Consider the following 19,403-nt stretch of genomic DNA (forward strand, 5'->3'; position numbering starts at 1 on the left):
TTGATCGCTTTTTATTTTAGCCCATAACAGAGAAGTTTTGAAAACTCCATGGATTAGGTGTAGCTTAAATAAGTAAATATTTAGAACCGGGTTGAAGAGTTGTTTCAGTTAACATGTGAACATATAAAACCAAGTATCAAGAACTGCTGTCTAAGTACTATAAAAGGACAAAATGCAAGATTCTTAATGCACAGAACATTATTTAAAATGAAAGCTGATTCAGAGTATTTCCTTTCTCAAATACTCATTGTTCTTCCAACACTTTTTGTGATTACTCACATTCCAGGGAAAACATGAGAAAACAAACTTTGAAATGTGTATGAACAACTTGTAAGCTTTTGTGAAACTCAGTAGCTCGGAGTCCTGATATTTTCAGTGACGAGGCCCAGAGGGCATCACAGCTGTGGCTTTGATGGCCAGTCAAAAAACTTGTGTTGATTTGGTGAAGCTATAAGTGATTTACTTTCCATGTACTCAGAGATCCACAGCAGATGGGTTACTAATGAGCATTTAACGTTCCACTGGAATCGTTCAGATAAGTGTATGAATATACAGGCCTCGGCTGAGCCAAATAGATATGCTCTAAGAAGAGATTTGCATCAACCTAAATAAATCTGAAAAAAGTTAGGATGGATGAAAGGAAATGTAATCAGAACAACGAAGATGAAGATGTCCTGCACAAAGTAAAAAACAGTAAGATGGCTTATCTAAATGTCATCTTTGACAATTTTATTACCGTCATGTTGTCTGGTCCACTTAATGTCACGATAACGGTTCCTGGTGGTCCAGGGGGTCCAGTTAATCCAGTGTCACCCTTAAAAGAAAGATAAAAATGAAGCAATTATAAGCTGTGTGTTTTTTGTCTTTCTTTCAAATTACTACTGCTATGCTTTTGACATTTTTTGACATAAAAACTTTTCAAGCCTTCTCCTAGGTTAGAAATCTAAAAATGCATATACTGACTTCTTTTAAAGTATCTAGAATTACCTTAAGAGTGTTTTTAATACAATTTTATCTCTAAATTAGTTAAAATTTCTCTGATAATTAAAACAATTATCAGTTTTCTCCCAATTTGATTAAGTCACTTATCAAAAATATGTGGGCATCTTCAGTGACATCCTCAGAATTGCAGTCTGTATACTATCAGTAGATGATTGTCACATGTTGCTGTCAGGTAAAATTAGCTTTTATGTACTCTTGACCTAAAATGGTATTACAGTGCACTTTTTGAAGAAGCGTCTTTTAGAACAGGGCAAGTCTTAAATATGATCTTTGAATGAATAATAAGTTATGTTTCTAGAGATTTTGCCAGGAAACTTCTAGCATGTTTCTGGTAGTAATCAATTAAAATCAATCCCACTGTCAGACAGTGATGTTTCAGTCCACAACTGAATCTGTGCAGGTCAATTAGCTGAACTGTGAGATGCTCCAAGTTCTTAAAAGGGTGCTATAAGGACACTCAGACTGACTACACTGGCCTTCCAACACCACATTGAGGTCCTGAGAGACAATGTATTTTTTCAGTCATTTCTATGAATGTAAATTATATAGGATACAAAGTGAAACCACGACCGACAAACCATTCAATATTTCCTCAACATCTGAGAGGTTTGCTAGCATCGTGAGGGCTGACACCAAAGAGATGTTGGCCACAATAAGTCATGAGTCTATATGGTAAGCCATGATGCTATATATTTACCACTGTTTACACGTTTGGATAACTATTTAGGAATACTGTGAAAATTATATATAAATGAATGTAATGCGATGTAATAGTAAATATTAACTGTTTCTACCCTTCTGTTAGGAACTATTTATCTTCAGCTCTTACGTGAACACAGTTTGTCTTCACGCATCAACTGCCATGTTCCGATCTTCTAGTAAAATACTTCCATATATATGCACTGAAAATTTTTATTTCACAGTACTTCTCCAAATGTTTCATCAGAGTATATCAAAAACAAAAAATGTTTTAAGTATTTTGTATATGTACCTTTCTTCCTTTGGTTCCTATTACTTTTATTCCCATAAGACCCTGAAAAAAAAAAGAAAAAAAATGTTATTTTTATTTTAAATAGCATCCATAAAATGAGCTAATAGCAAGCTTTCATTTTTATTACCAATCTGAGACTACCTTAGGTCCAGGAGGTCCTGGTCTCCCTGGCATTCCCTACAAAAAAAAAAAAAATAAAATAAAAATAATAATAATAAAAATGTACTGTAAAAAATTACAATCTTCAGTACCAACATAGGGGTTTTGGTACCCAGTTTTCACCTGAATTATATTACTTTTTAAAATTTCTTCTTCCACCATTACAAATGCAATTTATTGTCAGTGGAAGTGATACCAGAACGTCTATATCGTCTGGTTGCAAACATATACCTCTGTTATAGTTATTTACATTAGTATTTAATGTGAATTTATGGGTAATTATTTGAAAATGAAAATTTAGCCCTATGTAGACAAGATCACTTCTGAAAACATGGAAATGATCATGCATAATAAATAATCAAAAGGAAAAGAAAAAGACAGATGTGCATAGAAAGGTATGGATTTCACATATCCATGTTTCTAAACATCAAGGAAGTCTGGGACAGTCAGGGAGTTCTATTGGTTACTTTGAAAATCAAAATGTTAAAGTAACAAGTGAGACATAAATTCATACTCACTGAAGATCCTGGAGGGCCCTGTGGTCCATTTTCCCCAGGATATCCTTGAACACCCTGGGCACCCTGCATATTATAAAAACAAAAGAAACAAACCACAACAGGAATAAATGTCCTGGCAAGATGATGAGTAAACCACAATGCTAAGTTCAATGAACTGGAGCAGCCCTGTCTCTTCATTTCCTCTTCATGTCTTAGGATAACACAGAGCTACAATTCTTCCCTGCTGCATCATCATTTGGTGTATGTTTTGAAACACGAGAACACACACCTGTTCTAAAACTAAACTACTCTAAGGTATAAGTCCTATTTAATGCAAGTGACATTTTAATTATCCATTTAGTCCTATTGCTAGCCCTAGTGAGCCTACACTCTTCAGAATATTCTATGCAATAAATTCTATCCTTTAAAACTTCACTTTCAAATAAATGGAAAATGAAAAATGTTGACTTTCAGTTTAATTCAATGTCTTCCATTTATTTTAACAGTCAAAAGAAACATCTGTTCTGCCTCCTTCTATTAATCTCATTAAAAAATACAGATCATACTGGTTTCTGTTAATGCTTCTCTAGAAGTTGAACCAATCTTACTTCCTCAGGAACTTTTCTCCATTTCTGAAATATTTTTGCTCATCTGCAACCTGACTTCCTCATCCCACTTTACTAAATATTGACTTTACTGACTATTGGTTCTGATGACAAAATAATTAGTATTGTCTTGGAGTACTTTGCCCTGAAAAATCAGAAGAAAGGCTTTTAATATATTGCATTAATCATATTAACGATATTTTCTGGTTTAGAAATGAACAATTGTAAGAATACTAAGAATATATAATATATAGTATATATTATATAATACATAAAATTATGCATTATTTGGATATAGGTGTACACATATACTTGTATATATATATGCATTTATATCTCACGTGAGATATAAATGAATTAATTCAGTATTACCTGAAGTCCAGGCATTCCTGGCAACCCAGGATCCCCTCTTCCATCATATCCTTGGTTATATCCATCTGCAGGGCACCCCTAAACAATTAGATAAAAAGGAAGATAAAAATTTATGCTGTAGAATGCTTTAGTGGATCTTAGGCTTAAAATGTTTTAATACAGTATGTAGGGATATAATCAGTATCAAAACTGCATGATGAAGGCAACTGTCTACTACAGATAGTTCTACCCTCGAAAAAGATTTTATTAAACAGAATATACCATTTTTAGGCAGTTTTCTGTGTTAGAAGTAGTCTTCATTTCAGACCTGCATACTTCTCTCACACAGTCTTGACCTTTTAAAATTTTCTGCATTTTTTTTGCCTTTGAACTACTCTCTAGTGCATTTGCAGATTTCCATATGAATTCATAACCTGTGTGAGGAGAGGCTTAATCCTTTGTGTGTTTGAAAGAGTTAATTCTTAACATGCAACAACTGTAGTTAAGGGAAAGGAAATAAACAAATACACTTCTGTGACTTGGGGTGAGTTAATTAGTAGAGACCATGCATCAAAGTCAGTTGTTGCTTCTTATGGAAAGTCAATCTTCTGTTTTCCCTGAATAGAGGTATCAAGCATTCCTTTCCATCATCAAGTATAAATACATAATATTACCTATACATACTTCACATAATATGGTGTAAATAACTGACCTTCTCTCCTTTGATGCCAGTGACACCCTAGGAAGAAGAACAATCATATTATTAAAACAGGAAAGTAAGCAACAATGATGAAAGGACACTTCTAAATACTCTCTAAGCTCAGTGCTCTTGAAGTGATTTATTTTCATGACCATGGTGTTTAGCAAGGTACAATTTTGCTGTGCCAGACTTCAATTTAGGAAGAAAGGACATATCATCAAAAAGTAGTCCAGTCTCACTGCTGCAATTCTACAAATGAATGTGGAACATTTTGAGGCCTGACCTTAAAAAAAATAAAAATAAAATAATCAGGAGAGCTGGTGCAATTAAGATCATGTTCAGAAATTATCAGATTTGAAGCCACAGGAACTTGACAGGTAGCATTCCTTTCCCCATTTGTTGTTTATAAGTTTCTTTTAAAATCACATTTCTACAGAGGAAAAAAAAAAAAATCCTAGGGTTAAAGCAATGCAGCCATAATCAGAAGTTCCAGGTTTCATTCCTGGTTCTGTTGTTAACTTAATTAGGCCATGTCCTCAGTGATATTTAGGCATGAACTGAAACTGGAATCTATTTAATACATACTGGACACCTTTAAGGATGCAAGTTAAATGTTGACAAGTATGCCTTGAGACATTGAAGAGCTAACACCAGTCACTGAACATGTGTGCATTCACATCTTAAGCAGTTGAGGCCTAACACTCAGCAGATTAAGCATCACTTCTAACTTTTTTTTTTTCTTTACTGCACTGTTTTCATACTAATAAGATGAGAATACTTCTATATTTCACCTGTTGTCAATACCAGCTAATCTGAGGCTTTACACTCCTTCACTGAGTGGCTGTACGTGGTAGAAAATCATACAATCACAAATTTCACAGACACTTACTGGAATGCCTGGAGCACCTCTTCTACCTGGAGGACCTGGAAAACCTTGATCACCCTGCAAACAGTAAGAGCAACTGTTAATGCATATTATTGATTATTATCCTGAGTCTAGCAAATGCTACTACAAAAGAAGTTTTTAATATTATCATACTAAAATTATGAGTTGCATTACCACTGTATTTCCTAAAAGAGGCACAGCTTGACCTTAGGGATCTTTACTTCTATCACAAAGACCTGCCTCTATTAGTTATGTCAAACCAGTTTACTGTTTCACTAGAAATGTATGATTTTCTGTAGTAGGCATTCTTCTGACTCCCTCTTTCAGATTGTTTGAAGCTATGAGCAAAGAAAAATGATTAAACCTGTAACATAATGTTAAACTTCTATTGATTGCCTTCAGGATTTATTAATTGTCAGCTGCAAGCTATATACTGGTAAAATGAAATTAACTAATTCTCTCAGATGTAACCTATTTCAACAGCAGGTTTGGTTAGGAAAAACTGATTAGGTTTTCCAGATTTTAAATGAAGAAAAAGGGTTTTCTGTCAAACAGAATACATGTTCAACATGTATTATTTCATTATCAATCTTACACATAAAGGCAGCATTTATCCTTCCTCTGGTGACTGTCATGTTTCAAATTCTTCCTAGTCAATAAAGTCACAAACCAAAACAAATCAAAATGATTGTATATTGGGGGAAAAATGAATGCTTTTTCATCATTCCCACTCACAGCCAAACATAATCCCCATGATATTCAGCATGGTTTGTACCTTTGTGCCGTTGCATCCTGGAACACCCAAGCGTCCAGGAGGGCCAGCAGCTCCTGGTTCACCCTAAAAGCAAGTGCAAAATTGACACAAGCTTTGTTTTTGCACATTCATATTACCCTACAGCAACACTGAAACAGTTTATGTTGAAGCAGTGTTCCATAAGACTTGACAGATTACAATGTGTTCTGAAATCATTACAATGAGTAAGAATTGCTGATGCTAAGATTGTTATCTCTAGGTTAACAGACAGAGACAATGCTGAGGTTGACACTAGAGTGAGTACACTGGGTTGAGGGTAATTGTGTACTGAAGACTATATTAAGAGCAAAATCAGATAAATCAGTTTCAATTTTACTTACTGGAAGACCTGGGGGACCTGAAAATCCAGGTATTCCTGGGGCACCCTAATGATATAAAAAGAGGAAGAGTATTGCAAGTATTAAGAAAGAGCTTGTGATGCAGTTTTCCTTTTTATCACAGTCACAAGAATAATGAATGCAAGTATAGTTCTGTCAAAAAATCATGGTTTCATTACTTTATCTTCCTTAACCCTTCTGACTGTGCATCAAGTGTAATGGTAGCTTATGAACTGTTAAAACAGGCAGGTTTCCCCTGCCAAGAAAAGCTCAAAATCAACTATTTGTGGAATTCTAGTCAGACTTCTTCATCGCATATCCTAATATTAAATACATACAGCATTAAACTTGTGCAAAAGCTATCGCAAAAAAGGTAAAACTCTAAAATACAGACAGTGCACATAAATACTCCATCTCATGATTTTAAAAATATTTTAAAATCATCTGTATTATTTTATTTTTCACAAATTACTGATTGAACTATTGAACTACTGATTGAACTATTATTAGCTTTAAACAGAGCATTTAATACATAAAAGCTTGTTTAAAACAAAAATACTTACCCGTATACCTTTGGGTCCCACTAAGCCCGTAAGTCCTGGTGAACCCTAGACCAGAAATGGATAACAGCACATTGCAATATAATTGAGGAAACACACATATATATCAACAGGACATGCAGCATTTTTAAATATCAGTACCAACATATGCACACTAAACTATATGAATAAATACCAGATCTGTCCATTACAGACACTAAAAGAGACAAGCTTTTAATCCAACTTGTATAAATCTTGACATCTTGCCCTCCCTTTCAGTGTTTACAGGGGATAAATCTCATCAGAGGTTAAAAAACAACATTCAGGGTACGTTAAGAAAGCAGTTGCTATGGGTCTGTTCAAACTCTGAGACCTGAAAGGGTTTCTCCATGAGGAAATAGCTGGAAGCCTCTCATCAGTATTCTGGAGAGTTTTTCAGCTCTCGAGCATGAATGATGTCAATATAACAATCAGATACATACAGGCACCACTCTTCCCTGCATTGTTTTACTTGGAAAGGAAACCCAGGAGCAGGCTGACAGGGAGCTAAGCAGGATGGGAGAGCAGGACTGAACGGAAGACAGCTGAACATGCCACAGCACCGTCTAGACAGAATCTGCTAGAATTACCTCAAGACACTTAGAGCTTTACTGAGAATAAGAAACAACTTCTGTTTTGACCAGCAATGAAATGGGGAATGTACAGAAATGCACAGCTCCTTAAGTCCTGGGTGACTGTTGCTAATAACACGTAAGATAACACATCAGATAATTGGAATAGGGAAAGCTAACTGGAATACACTGCAACATATGATATTCAAGCTAACAGAGATGTCCTTGCTAGGTAAATTATTCTTACTTTTTCCCATTCTTGCAGAAGTCAGTCTCAGCTGTAACAGCGGAAATGCTCTACTGAACCCTTTTCAATGAGTTTACATAAACACCTCATCAACATGTATGAGATCCACCATCAGTATCAGTTTAATTAAATAGTGCAGAAATGAGACAGGAGAAAATAGTACAGCAGCACCTAAACAAATTCAAACTGCAAAGAAACATTTATTTAAAGGCGTGGATAAAGGCTGGAGTCACATTAGTGCAGGTCCTAGGTAATAATGTGACCATGGCACTACTGTCAGTCCTTCTTCCTGATTTATATTGTGGCATAGTTTAGACCATACTTACAGATAGTTTATTCATCAGTCATTTTATTAATGATAGCAGGAATGATGTTCCTCAAGACAAATATACATGATTTTTTTTTTTTAATGAGCAATACTTTTTTTTTTTTTTTTTTTTCCTGCTCATTCAGGAGTTACTGAAAATTCATATTCTGCCTGAGTTTTAGCCAGATGGGAAAGAAAGCCCAACTCACCAAAGTCACTCTCCCCATACTGCAGGTAATTATGACATACGGTATTTCCTAGACAGAGCAAGATTTATCTTAAAAACATCTCTCCCTTCAACTTTTCTTAAATCTATTTTTAATTATTTATCTCAGAAGTAGCTTGTTTCCTCTCTTTCTAGCAACAGAAGTCAGAGGACACTTAAGACAAAATTGTGGTTATGCTATTAAAATCTATTTAGAGCCACGTTTCTTGCCTCTGGAGGGTCAGTCCAGGTGCTTTAGAACTGATTCCCCAACAACTGACCACAAAAGCCCATGTTCGTATTAACTATTCCCACTTTGTCTAAAATGAACATTGCAGACGTTGACCACAGATCCCTTACCAAATGGAAGACTCTGAAACAGAGTTTTGTTGTTGGTGCTGCTTTTTGTTTTAAACAGAATTCTTTACCCAGTCCTACCTCACTTTCACAGTCAAGCACAGATGTAGTGTTGCTACCCCCGTGCCTCCATGGGAACATACCTTTGGCCCCTGTGGCCCTGGAGGCCCTTCTGGACCGGGAAAGCCTCTATGACCAGGTGGACCTGGGACACCAGGGAAACCTTTTTCACCCTGTAAACATTAAGAGAAAGAAGTCCTGAGAAAATCCTTGATTCTTTTTTTGATAACTTACTTTTAAGACATTTATTATTTTCAGTACCTCTTAACTTCTGTGTTTGTGTCAACTCCTGTGATGGATTATCCTTGCTCATACAGACCTGTTCTCCTGTGTGCTGCCTAGGCCACATGGTACCACTTTGCTCCTGTTCTCCACATGGTACCACCTTGCTCCTGTTCTCCTGTGTGCTGCCTAGGCCACATGGTACCACTAAAGTAACAAGCTACTTATGAAGGTATCAGAAGACATCAGTACTCAAGTTCTCACAGAGTACCCAAGTTAGGCAGCATGAAGTTTAAGATAACAGCTGATACATATTTCTTCTTAATATTCTATACCATGCTTAGCCTCGACAAGGAACACAAATCCAAGTCCACTATAGTACTCCTAATTTGTAGCTGGCAAACTTAATAACTGCTGCTGTACAGTAAGGTCACTTCCAGATCATCAATGCCTCTCTTCATGCAAGCCATGGAAAGAAACAGCGGCAGTCAAACATAGCAAAACTGTTCAGATAGAACAAAAATAAGTTTCCTTTCAGTAACAACATTATAACATTATTCTGCATCTCCAAGGTTAAGCCACCCAATTACTTTTTATATATATATTTTTTAAGGCCGAGTTCAAATAAGCAAGCCATGTAAAGGAAACAGAAAAGATTAAAGTCACACAAATGGAATAAAGGAGACTACGTTACAGGAGGAGGGGCATTTTCTTTTCTGTTTTCCTTTTTAATTAAATATAATGAACATGCAAGTGTTATCCTGGTTAAAATAAAGTGCTTCAAGCCTAAGAAACTCACAGAAAAAGTGTCTATCTCTTTAGATAGCAGCAGTTTAGCATGCTCAGTGTTACATCAGTGAAGAGCTGTCTACTTAAGACAGTTTACAACTCAGCATGAGATAGGAGAGAGAGGACAGGGTTATTGATTCTTTTGGAGTCAATTTTCCTATTTATCAGAGAAGAGGTACAGAAAAAAAAAAAAACAAACAATTGAAATTCTGCTGTGCAGAAGTTATCTTGCTGGTATCTTAGTAGTCAACGTACAGGATAGGATCCAAAAGAAATCTTGAGGAGTTAAAATATTTTCACTTGTCCCACCACCACGTCTCACCCCTCAAAATCACCAGATTTTAAATAATTTCTGAATTAAAAATACAATAGATAAACACAGAAGATAATCCCAGAACATCTGAACACAAGTGCAAGATGAGGATTGCATTATGAAGTGAGCTCTGTATCATAAACTGGTATAGCTTTTCAAAACAAATCAGCTTGTTCATCCAGAGCCATGCCAAGGCAAAAAGAACAATGCTGTACCGAGAGGTGCCACTGGAGGGGGTGTGGAACTAACTCACTGAAAAACGACCAAGCCTTGCTTCCTGCTGAGCTTGCTAACCCTCACCGCAGCAAGTGGTGGGACGCACTCCAGCTGCAGAGCAGCCCCGCGCTCTCCTGCCTGCTTTGCTCATCTCCACGCAGCACAGGCAGTTTTCCCCACACTGTCTTCTTGACAGGCCAACAAGATCAGATAATTCTCAGGTCGGAGAATTTCTCAACATGGATCAGTTATGAAAACTTACTGACGAATATCATTGTCCTTCCTTTCCACAGCTGCATGAAAAACTAGATCAGTGTAAACAATGATTAACTATTGCCTATACATTTCTCAGTTGATTTTACATAGAACTGAAGATGACAAGTGGCAGGTTTTCACTCAGGAATATTTTTCTTTTAGTGGGCATCTTAAGTTACATTTTTCTTATTTTTCAGTTGGTCTCAATCTGTACGGGTTAGGACAAGGGTCAGACTGACTTAGAACATGAAAAACAAGCACTGAGATTTTTTTTTTAAAGACGTGGCTATCCTCCTTTACCACATACAAATATGTTTTAATACAGAACATTTACTTTGAGATTACTTTTCTGCACCACTTTAGCTTTCTAAAGGCAAGACTAGTTGCATTTACTGGGGTGCAATTCTTGGCAACAAATGTACAGCAGGGAAGTCAAAAGTCATTCTTCAGCAACCCGTTGCATCAAGCTGTGGGGCTAATCATAACCATCGGTCTACATAGACCCTGTGTTGTGTGCATATCTGAAATCTGTTGAAAAGGTTTAGTACAGCAATCACTGTGTCCACGGTCAGCCTGAACTACAACCGTGACTTCTCTAATAATGCCCCTTTCATTTGTGAATCGGTTGTTTTTCCAACTACAAGAAAGAGTTTGAAAGAATTTTTGGCATTTGTGTAATTCAGGTTTGTCTAAAAGCCACGCTGAGCCTCTGCCAAGCTACAGCTGGCAACAGGCAGGGCTGCAGCTCTGTTCCTTTCTGTAGACTTGACACTGTTCCCCCGCTCCTGGCAAGGTGTTTGTGATTAGGACCCAGAAACTCATCCTGTGTCTCGATCTGCAAGACATGCATTGTCTGTTGGATACCAATGCTTTTACTTTTCCTCCAGGAACCAGAAAATGTGCAGGGATCCAGGGGTAGGAGGGAGATGGCAAGGTCCTAACATGGAGAGAGGGAGGCACTGAACATGGCTCTGCCGGTGCCACTACCAAGTTTGTAACAGGAGAGCTGCTGATAGTGATAACTGACAGCAGTTGTTAGGAGTTTGTAAAAAGTACCTAATGGTGTGGTGTTCTGTTGGTATCCAAACATCATGAAACACTGTAAGCAAACTAACGCATTAAATATATATATTAGTTAAACAGTGCATCCAGAGTTATATTAAAAGATTTTTTTGTAAGGTAACGTATTGCTTTTACAATTCTCCATAGACTTTGTTGACAGAATACCATCACACAAAATAGTCACTTGCTAGTTCAACTCAACTATTAACAATTTCCCAGTATAAACTAATCTTAGGAAAAATGTATTTGCTCTTACCTTACTACCTTTCATGCCGTCACAAAAGCAGGGACTTTTACCTTTGCATACACAGCTCTGAAAAACAAAATGACAAATTCTGTAAGAAAACAAATTTTCTCATCATGTTGCTTGGTGAGCGGCAAATGAAAGCCCCATGGTTTTAGTAAGGAAATTATTTTATAGATAACACAACTTAAAGAAAATGTTTACAAAGCGTGGTAATTCTCAGCAGAAGAAAATAGCTCATTATTCCTCTGTGCTGCCTTTTGGGACAGGTAAGGTCACTGCTTCCATTTAAAAGTTGGGGCAAAGGCCAAGAAGCTGTGCTCGACACCGTCAGGGTTATAATATCAGTACGATGTGTGAAATTTAAGAGTTTGGGGTCAGATCAGTAAACACTGATGATTCATTTAAAAACTTAAGTAAAACAAACAAACAAACAAACACAAACGACAACAAGGATGTTCAGAGTGCAACTGGATAGAAAGCATGTCTAAATTATCTAGCTCATGTACTCAATAGTGGTTTTAGCAGCGAGCTCAGGCAGAGCTGCAAACCACATCTGAGATCCCCTGGTGAGCATGAGAAATGTTAACCCCCCATGCCCTGATCCATGCACTCCCTGCCCGAGCCAGCCCAGTCGGGCTGGGTTAACTCCGCAAAGGACTTTTTTCTACACTCATGTAGATATGTCCTATTTCAGTGGAGTGGAGGAGAAAAAGCGTCAATATTAACATCAATATTGTACATACCAAAGTATTATTAAGGCTACTGAAGCAATATATTCCATACAGATATGGAGTAACGTGCATTTATTGCTCTTATTTGTGTATTTATTTTTTTCCATTTATTTTTGAAGCTATTTCTGAACGACTTTTTCAACTGTACCGCTATCGAAAAAAGGTTGTTTTTCAGTTTAGCTTCTCAGTTCAGTCTATTTGTTTATCACAATTACACTATGGTACAGCTCCAGACAATAGGAAAGGGACAAATATCCTACATTGGCTATGATGGTATTTTCCTGAGTTTCATAAAACTCAGAAAAGGGGGAGGAACTATATTTCCTACAAGATCAAAGCCTTTAATATCGTATGACATGAAATTTCTATTTAGATGCTGAAGACAGAATTAATTAACCCCTACAGCTGTTCATAATACAACAGCAGCACTGTTCCAAATTTATAACTTTTCCAGTGGCGTTCTCAAAAAAACAGAAAGCAAAAGATAGAGAAAATGTTCTCCATGACATTTTAAAAGGATGGTGTCAGATTGTCATTAAATTTGAATCTCTCTGTAGCAGTACGTTCAGGTAAAACATTTTACAGAATTGAAAAGCATCTTTTCTTCCCACAAGCTAGGATCGATTTCATCTATCTTTATCAGCCAAAACCAGGGTATCCGGTATCAGGTATCTGCCTTCCTTTCCTACACAGTTGATGGTGTCCGTCTCTTTCCCTTGACTCCACACAGGAACCTGACAGCTAGTTTGGAGCAATTCATTCCATCTTTTTAGGTGCCTCTTTTCAGATGAAGGAAGGATGTTGCAGGTATCTGCCGTTCTCTGGGGGCTAGACAATTGCTGGCGGAAGCTGTCTGTCTTTTAGGTGGCTGAAGTTAGGGGAGAACTCCATCTCGTAGTTTAAAAACAGATGCAGGAAATATTCCTCAAGTGAACAGCTATTTACAAAATAAAGCATAAATTAGAATCCATCAGCCATGAAAAGCAAATCCCCCAAGAAATGTCTGTGGCAATGTGTTCCATGGGCAGATTAACAGGCAATTATGTGATGGTTCAGGCGAGGTTTTTAGTGTTGCAAACTTTAATTCTTTAGCAGATTTAAGAAGATTTTCTTCCTTAGATCTGACAGCTAGAGTTTAAGTAGCACTGCACTAGAAATGTGGAAATCAGTGTTGTCTTGTAAAACAGAAGAGATGTGACTATGCTATCTTTGATACTATTTTAATCAGTACAATTTGGTAAACAGAGGCACAAGTATAAACAGAATTAACAACAAATATCCTGATTAGACATCTCAAAATAAAATGGGAATGGATTGTTTCCTATTCAGTAACATTAAATAACATTACCTTCCATCCCAAAGAATTCTCTACAAGATAGTACATTTTACTGACACATTTTTGGTACATGTCTGATAAACAGTATGAAAACGGCACCTGCTCATGTTGATGTGTTCATCACACAGTATGATAAAAGCAGTCTTCACTTGCAGACACCGCACTGTACTGCTGGTGATTTACTCAAGCTATCAGTTTTTAAGGCTTGCATACGAAAATTGAAAACTAACTACAAGAGCTGTGAGACCAAGTTACTTTGCAAACTCAACTGCTAATACAAAGATTTACCTTACAGATTTAGTAGCCACCTCAGCCCAGGAGAGGTGCCGTTTGCTAAGAAAAAATACTTGAAGTGTCCAAATTCTCTGGATTTAGTCACAGAATACCTGGGAGCACATCCTTGCTGAGGAGAGCGAGCTTTCCTCATAAATACTCACAGACTTCCACATTGCTAGTATTTGCCATCGTAATTCTGCAGACCTTAATGGAGTTGCGCCTTATTTCTAACTATAAAAGAAAAAAGCAGATTCTTTAAAGTATTTGTATGCAAAGCACAATTTTCAGGACACCAAATCACCAAGGGATGTGACTCTTCCCTAGTAAGTATAATCTGCAGAAGCCCTGGTATGTATGGTTACAGACAAAAATATCACTTTTAACTTATAATCACAGATTAATCCAACGTGAAGTTAAATGCACGAACATGTAAAAACTTATGATGCTACATAACTAAGGAAGGTTATTAAACCACTTGAAGAAAGACAGCCTTTGTTCTTCAAGAAGTCAGAATGCTTCAAATGTGTTTAATTTGCCATTAGTTAGCTTTCAAATCAATTTAGATCTTTTTGTGAACACATCGCACTTTAAACTAAACTGAAAAGACCAAAGATGATTCTACATTACACAGACAGTTAGCTGGGTAACACTAAATGTTTTGGCATATGATTTTTACATAAGATTAGATTATGCCTTCTGTAAAGGAGCTTTGAACCAAAAAGTCATTGCTCACTTACACTACTGATGCTGCCTGGATGTTTCCACAGCCTTGCAAGATGCCTGCAGCTTCTTTATCAAAGGATCATAATAAAGCAATAGTCTACTGCGAAGTTCGAAGATAGGGAAATTTAATATTAGCTATTAACAGATTATTCAAAATACAGTAACAGCTCTGTAAGTGGCTGTGTGTTTTTCAGCTTTGTGATTTTTCTAATAATCACCTTGTTTTATTTCAAATAACCAGATAGGGAGATGGAACTAGATTTCTGATCCAAAAATCTAGGCTAATGATTAGGCCAAGTCCTTGTGTGGATAACAAATCAAATAAATTAACCAGTGAAGCAAAATTAAAAACAACCACCACCAAACCAAACCAAACCAACATAACACTTTCTTGGAGTAACCTAGAAGAGTTCCTTTCAGAGGAGTTTTGAGTGGTAGTGTAGTAGCACGTGCATTTTAAATAATTCCAGCACTGTACACTGAAGCACCTATTCTGCAGCAGGACATCTGCAGTTTTATTCACCGGGAGACTCCACTATGGGGCCTCCTACAACGGTATGTGTAATGCTGAGGTGCCCTTCCCACACTATGGGATTGGATTCTGTGAGGCTCTGACCTCTTCCTTCCTGCAATTCAGAGACTAATTTAAGTATCTGTTTAAAAAGGGAGTCCTCTCCATTTACCAAATCCTTCAAAGAAACAACAATGAACGAAGGAAGAAAAACCATACTAGGACTGCATCGTCACCTAAGCAAAGCTCGATGTGGGTTCAGGATGGCACCACGACTCCCAGCGCTGCAGTCACAGTGGACCATCAGGCAATGTCACCCAGCTAACGGCACCCTGCTGACAGGCCCAGGTGTACGGAGGATGTCGGAGAATGTATTTAGGGATATTACCAAACCCTAATGCCTCAAAGGAGATCACCAAGCATCAATGCAAGGAAAAAAAGGCAAACGATAGGCACTTCTACCAAAAGCACAGGCTTTGAGTTCTGTCACTCACATTTGAGGGTAGTACAGTCACTTGGGGAGGGGGTTCAGGGCAAGAACATGGGGAACATACAAAATGAGCCAACGAGGAGGATGTGCCAGTATTTCTCCACACGTCGTTCCATAAAGACATCTGTGACGACAGAAGAGACAGCGCATTTGCTTATTTTTCTAGATCTGGAGAAGAGTATAGTAGGTCAGCCATAATGGTCAGCTACAATTTAAAAATACAATATTTCTATATTAAAAGACACAAACAAATAAACCTGCACGAGGACAGAGACAGCAAAGATCAGGTACCGTATTCCTTAAGCGGGTTTCAGATGAAGCCTATATCAAAACCACCCAGGATGAGTAACAAAGACATTCAGATGAAAGGTGAGCTGAAAGTAAATGTGTGCTGTAGGCACAAAGTAACCTGGTTGAGTCGGGGCTTAAATTCACACTTTTGGCCTGATTGGTCTTTAATTTCATGGGTGAATGCCACTGATTCCAGGGGTGAGTCCTGGTTAACATAAATGAAAGATGACTGTGCAACATGAGGAATTTTAACATGAATTAAGAGCAGTGCAAGTGATATTCATTAATTACAGCGGACAGTAAGAATAACCCAGGTGTCTTCTCTCAAGTGAGTGCTGAAGCTGTCACTTGCCTGCGCTGCTGGTTCTGGACGCTGATCTGGCTCATTATTAAAAATGCAAGTCTGATTTTTCATTTAAAGTTCATTTTTATTAGCATCTCACCCATCCTGTAATTAGGTCTTTATTTTCTAACTTCAAAGATCACTGAAGTAGAACTCCACTGAAACATGAAGTAACTTCTGTTGGACAAGATCTACTTTTCTGTGGTAACACTTCTTTCCCCCCACCTTTCTGCTCACTAATGGTATCCTGAGCAGCCTAAAATTATGCATGTCATGGCAACAGTCCTTTATAAGTAGCAGTAAATTATCAGCTAATTTCCCATTTTCTGTAATTTCTCTTAAATTCCAATACTTATTAAAAATGACGTATCAGTGAGCCAATTCCTTTAAGAACCTTGACTGTGAATTTTCGGGCTGCTGACACACGGAGATTTCTGAATTCTTCCTGAGCTGTCTCAGTGCAAAGCAATCACTTCGCACATTCCAGCTGCATCTACAAACCACAACTCAGACCAGAATAATATTGCTCAAATAGCTGATGTTCATATACTGTTTAAAACTACAGAAGACCCATTTCTCTAATATTCTCTACTACCTGTTTTCTATTGCGTCTAATAAAAATGGGTGTAAAATATTATCATAGCACTGTAGAATGTACTGAGTTGGAAGGGACCCACAAGGACCATCGAGTCCAACCCGACTCCACACAGGACCACCCCAAAACCAGGCCAGGTGTCTGAGAGCGCTGCCCAAACACTCCTTGAACTCCAGCAGCTCGGTGCTGTGACCACTGCCCTGAGGAGCCTGTTCAGTGCCTGACCACCTCTGGGTGCAGAACCTTTCCCTAACCCCCAGCCTGACCCTGCCCTGTCCCAGCTCCATGCCGTTCCCTTGGGTCCTGTTGCTGTCCCCAGAGAGCAGAGCTCAGCGCCTGCCCCTCCGCTCCCCGCAAGGAGGGAGCTGCAGGCCGCCATGAAAAAAGTTAATCATAGAACATCCCAAGTTGGAAGGGACCCATAAGGATCATCGAGTCCAACTCCTGGCACCACACAGGTCTACCCCAAAATTCAAACCATCTAACTAAGAACACAGTCTAAACACTTCTTAAACTCCGACAACAGGCTTGGTGCTGTGACTATGTCCCTGAGGAGCCTGTCCCAGTGTGTGACCACCCTCTCAGTGAAGAACCTCTTCCTGATGTCCAGCCTGAACCTCCCCTGCCACAGCTTGACACCATTCCCTTGGGTCCTATCGCTGGTCACTAAAGAGAACAGATGGGCGCCTGCCCCTCCACTCCCCCTCGAGGGAAGCTGTAGACTGCGATGAGGTCTCCCCTCAGCCTCCTCCTTTCCAGGCCAAGGGACCTCAGCCGCTCCTGGTACATCGTCCCCTCTAGGCCCTTCACCATCTTTATATCCCACGAAAAAAGTTGCTAGTGTGGAAAAAGTTATATAAAGAAAATCTTTATTTTTTTTCTTTTTATTTTTTTTTTTTCTGAGTCTAAATGCACTTGCCTTAGGATACTTATCTAGACTTGCACAGTTAGTAATTCTACCTAGACCAGTTAATAAATACGTGACCTTGGCAGCATTTTCCTCTTGTTGCACAACTGCAAGTCACCACGTAGCATACAAGGTACTGGAGAATGAAGCTCCCTCACTCCAAAACATTGCTATCATAACAAAATACCACTCTCACAATCGCAATCTGTATACTAAAAGTTTTTCATGCATTCTAAGCATCAAACATGAATTCATTAAAATTATCAAAGACTATGAAGAACTTTGTGTTTTTTTAGTGATTGCTAGACCAGTACAACAAAACCAAATTATTAAGCCTTCAATAAGTATAGACAACATAGAGCAGAAATAGGAGATGATGAGATGAAGGAAAATATGTCAGTTCCCAAACCCTGAAACATTGTGTAGTCACTTGTGAACTGGAAGGCAGCCAGACATTCCTACCTTAGAAGACTCCTTTTAACAGCAACGAATGCTATCAGAATTCACAGCATTTTGCCTATCAGACGAGTACCTTGCACCTGACACAAATTATTTCATTTTTACTTTCCATTACCAAGAAACACACCTGCAATTTTAACTAATAAATAACTCAGTCAATGTCTTATGCAGGGAGAACTGATCTCGGAGGCTGTGGAAGACAACTGTAACGCTCCAGCCACGGCTGTTGTTGAATAAGCTCCATTAAACACGTGTAATGGGAACCTTGCTCAGGGAATAGCTACTGAATCACTACCCCTCCCTGGTAACATGGCCCTTACATTACTGGATATGTGCTGCTTTCAGCATGAGGCATGGAAGAGAAGTCCACGATCTTTGGAAAAAATCTTCAGAACCTTTCACAGCAGCAGTATTTTGTGTCTAATTAACAAATTCACAATTTGTGATCAATGTGAACATAAAACATATGCCTATCTGTATTTGATAAGAACTGCCTTGCTTTCTGTCCTTAATTTAAAGCCTAGAGTTATTTTGAAAAGGATTGTTTTTAATGTAATAGGAAGATGTATTTATGCAAATCAACAAAAAATTAATGGCAAATGACTGATAATGGACAAATGGGAGAAGCTGCTGTAGATGAACAGTTAGACAGCCTCCTACTATGGCACAGGTACATGGGTACAGAAGCTCTTTTCACTTCATAAACAGTTTTGAAATCCTGATCCATTTTTGAAGTAAAAAAATACTGCGTAAGAACTTTGCTTAATGACAATTTTGTTGTTAGTCAAGTCTTTCATTTGTAGTATTCACATTTGTTACAAGAAACAAACCAAGAACAAAAACCTGACACACAGCAGTGCAAAACAGAAACAAAAAATTCATAAAACTTCTGGTATCTCTCGCAATCTCTGTTCAAATGAGGTATATTATGCACTTGAAAAAAAAAGACTTAAAACACTCTGCAATTCTCCTTCTGTACTACACATAAC

At 37.9% G+C, this 19,403-nt stretch overlaps 1 protein-coding gene across 2 annotated transcripts in view; it reads right to left on the minus strand.

The window, feature by feature from the left end:
* The window catches only part of COL4A3 (collagen type IV alpha 3 chain), a 61,202-nt gene that overhangs the window by 36,189 nt on the left and 5,610 nt on the right, over positions 1 to 19,403 (minus strand). For both annotated transcript variants that reach the window (XR_004753250.1, XM_035334688.1), the window contains exons 2-13: positions 11,762 to 11,818; positions 8,732 to 8,821; positions 6,886 to 6,930; positions 6,326 to 6,370; positions 5,967 to 6,029; positions 5,195 to 5,248; positions 4,318 to 4,344; positions 3,627 to 3,704; positions 2,671 to 2,733; positions 2,135 to 2,170; positions 1,994 to 2,035; positions 737 to 814 (exon numbers count right to left, since the gene is read on the minus strand). Coding sequence is in view for 1 of the 2 variants with exons in the window: in XM_035334688.1 (XP_035190579.1) it covers positions 737 to 814; positions 1,994 to 2,035; positions 2,135 to 2,170; positions 2,671 to 2,733; positions 3,627 to 3,704; positions 4,318 to 4,344; positions 5,195 to 5,248; positions 5,967 to 6,029; positions 6,326 to 6,370; positions 6,886 to 6,930; positions 8,732 to 8,821; positions 11,762 to 11,818 (678 nt within the window). In the remaining variant the exon portion in view is untranslated. The remainder of the gene's footprint in view (positions 1 to 736; positions 815 to 1,993; positions 2,036 to 2,134; positions 2,171 to 2,670; positions 2,734 to 3,626; positions 3,705 to 4,317; positions 4,345 to 5,194; positions 5,249 to 5,966; positions 6,030 to 6,325; positions 6,371 to 6,885; positions 6,931 to 8,731; positions 8,822 to 11,761; positions 11,819 to 19,403) is intronic.

Source organism: Oxyura jamaicensis, chromosome 9 (assembly GCF_011077185.1).
Source record: "Oxyura jamaicensis isolate SHBP4307 breed ruddy duck chromosome 9, BPBGC_Ojam_1.0, whole genome shotgun sequence".
Lineage (NCBI taxonomy): Eukaryota > Metazoa > Chordata > Aves > Anseriformes > Anatidae > Oxyura > Oxyura jamaicensis.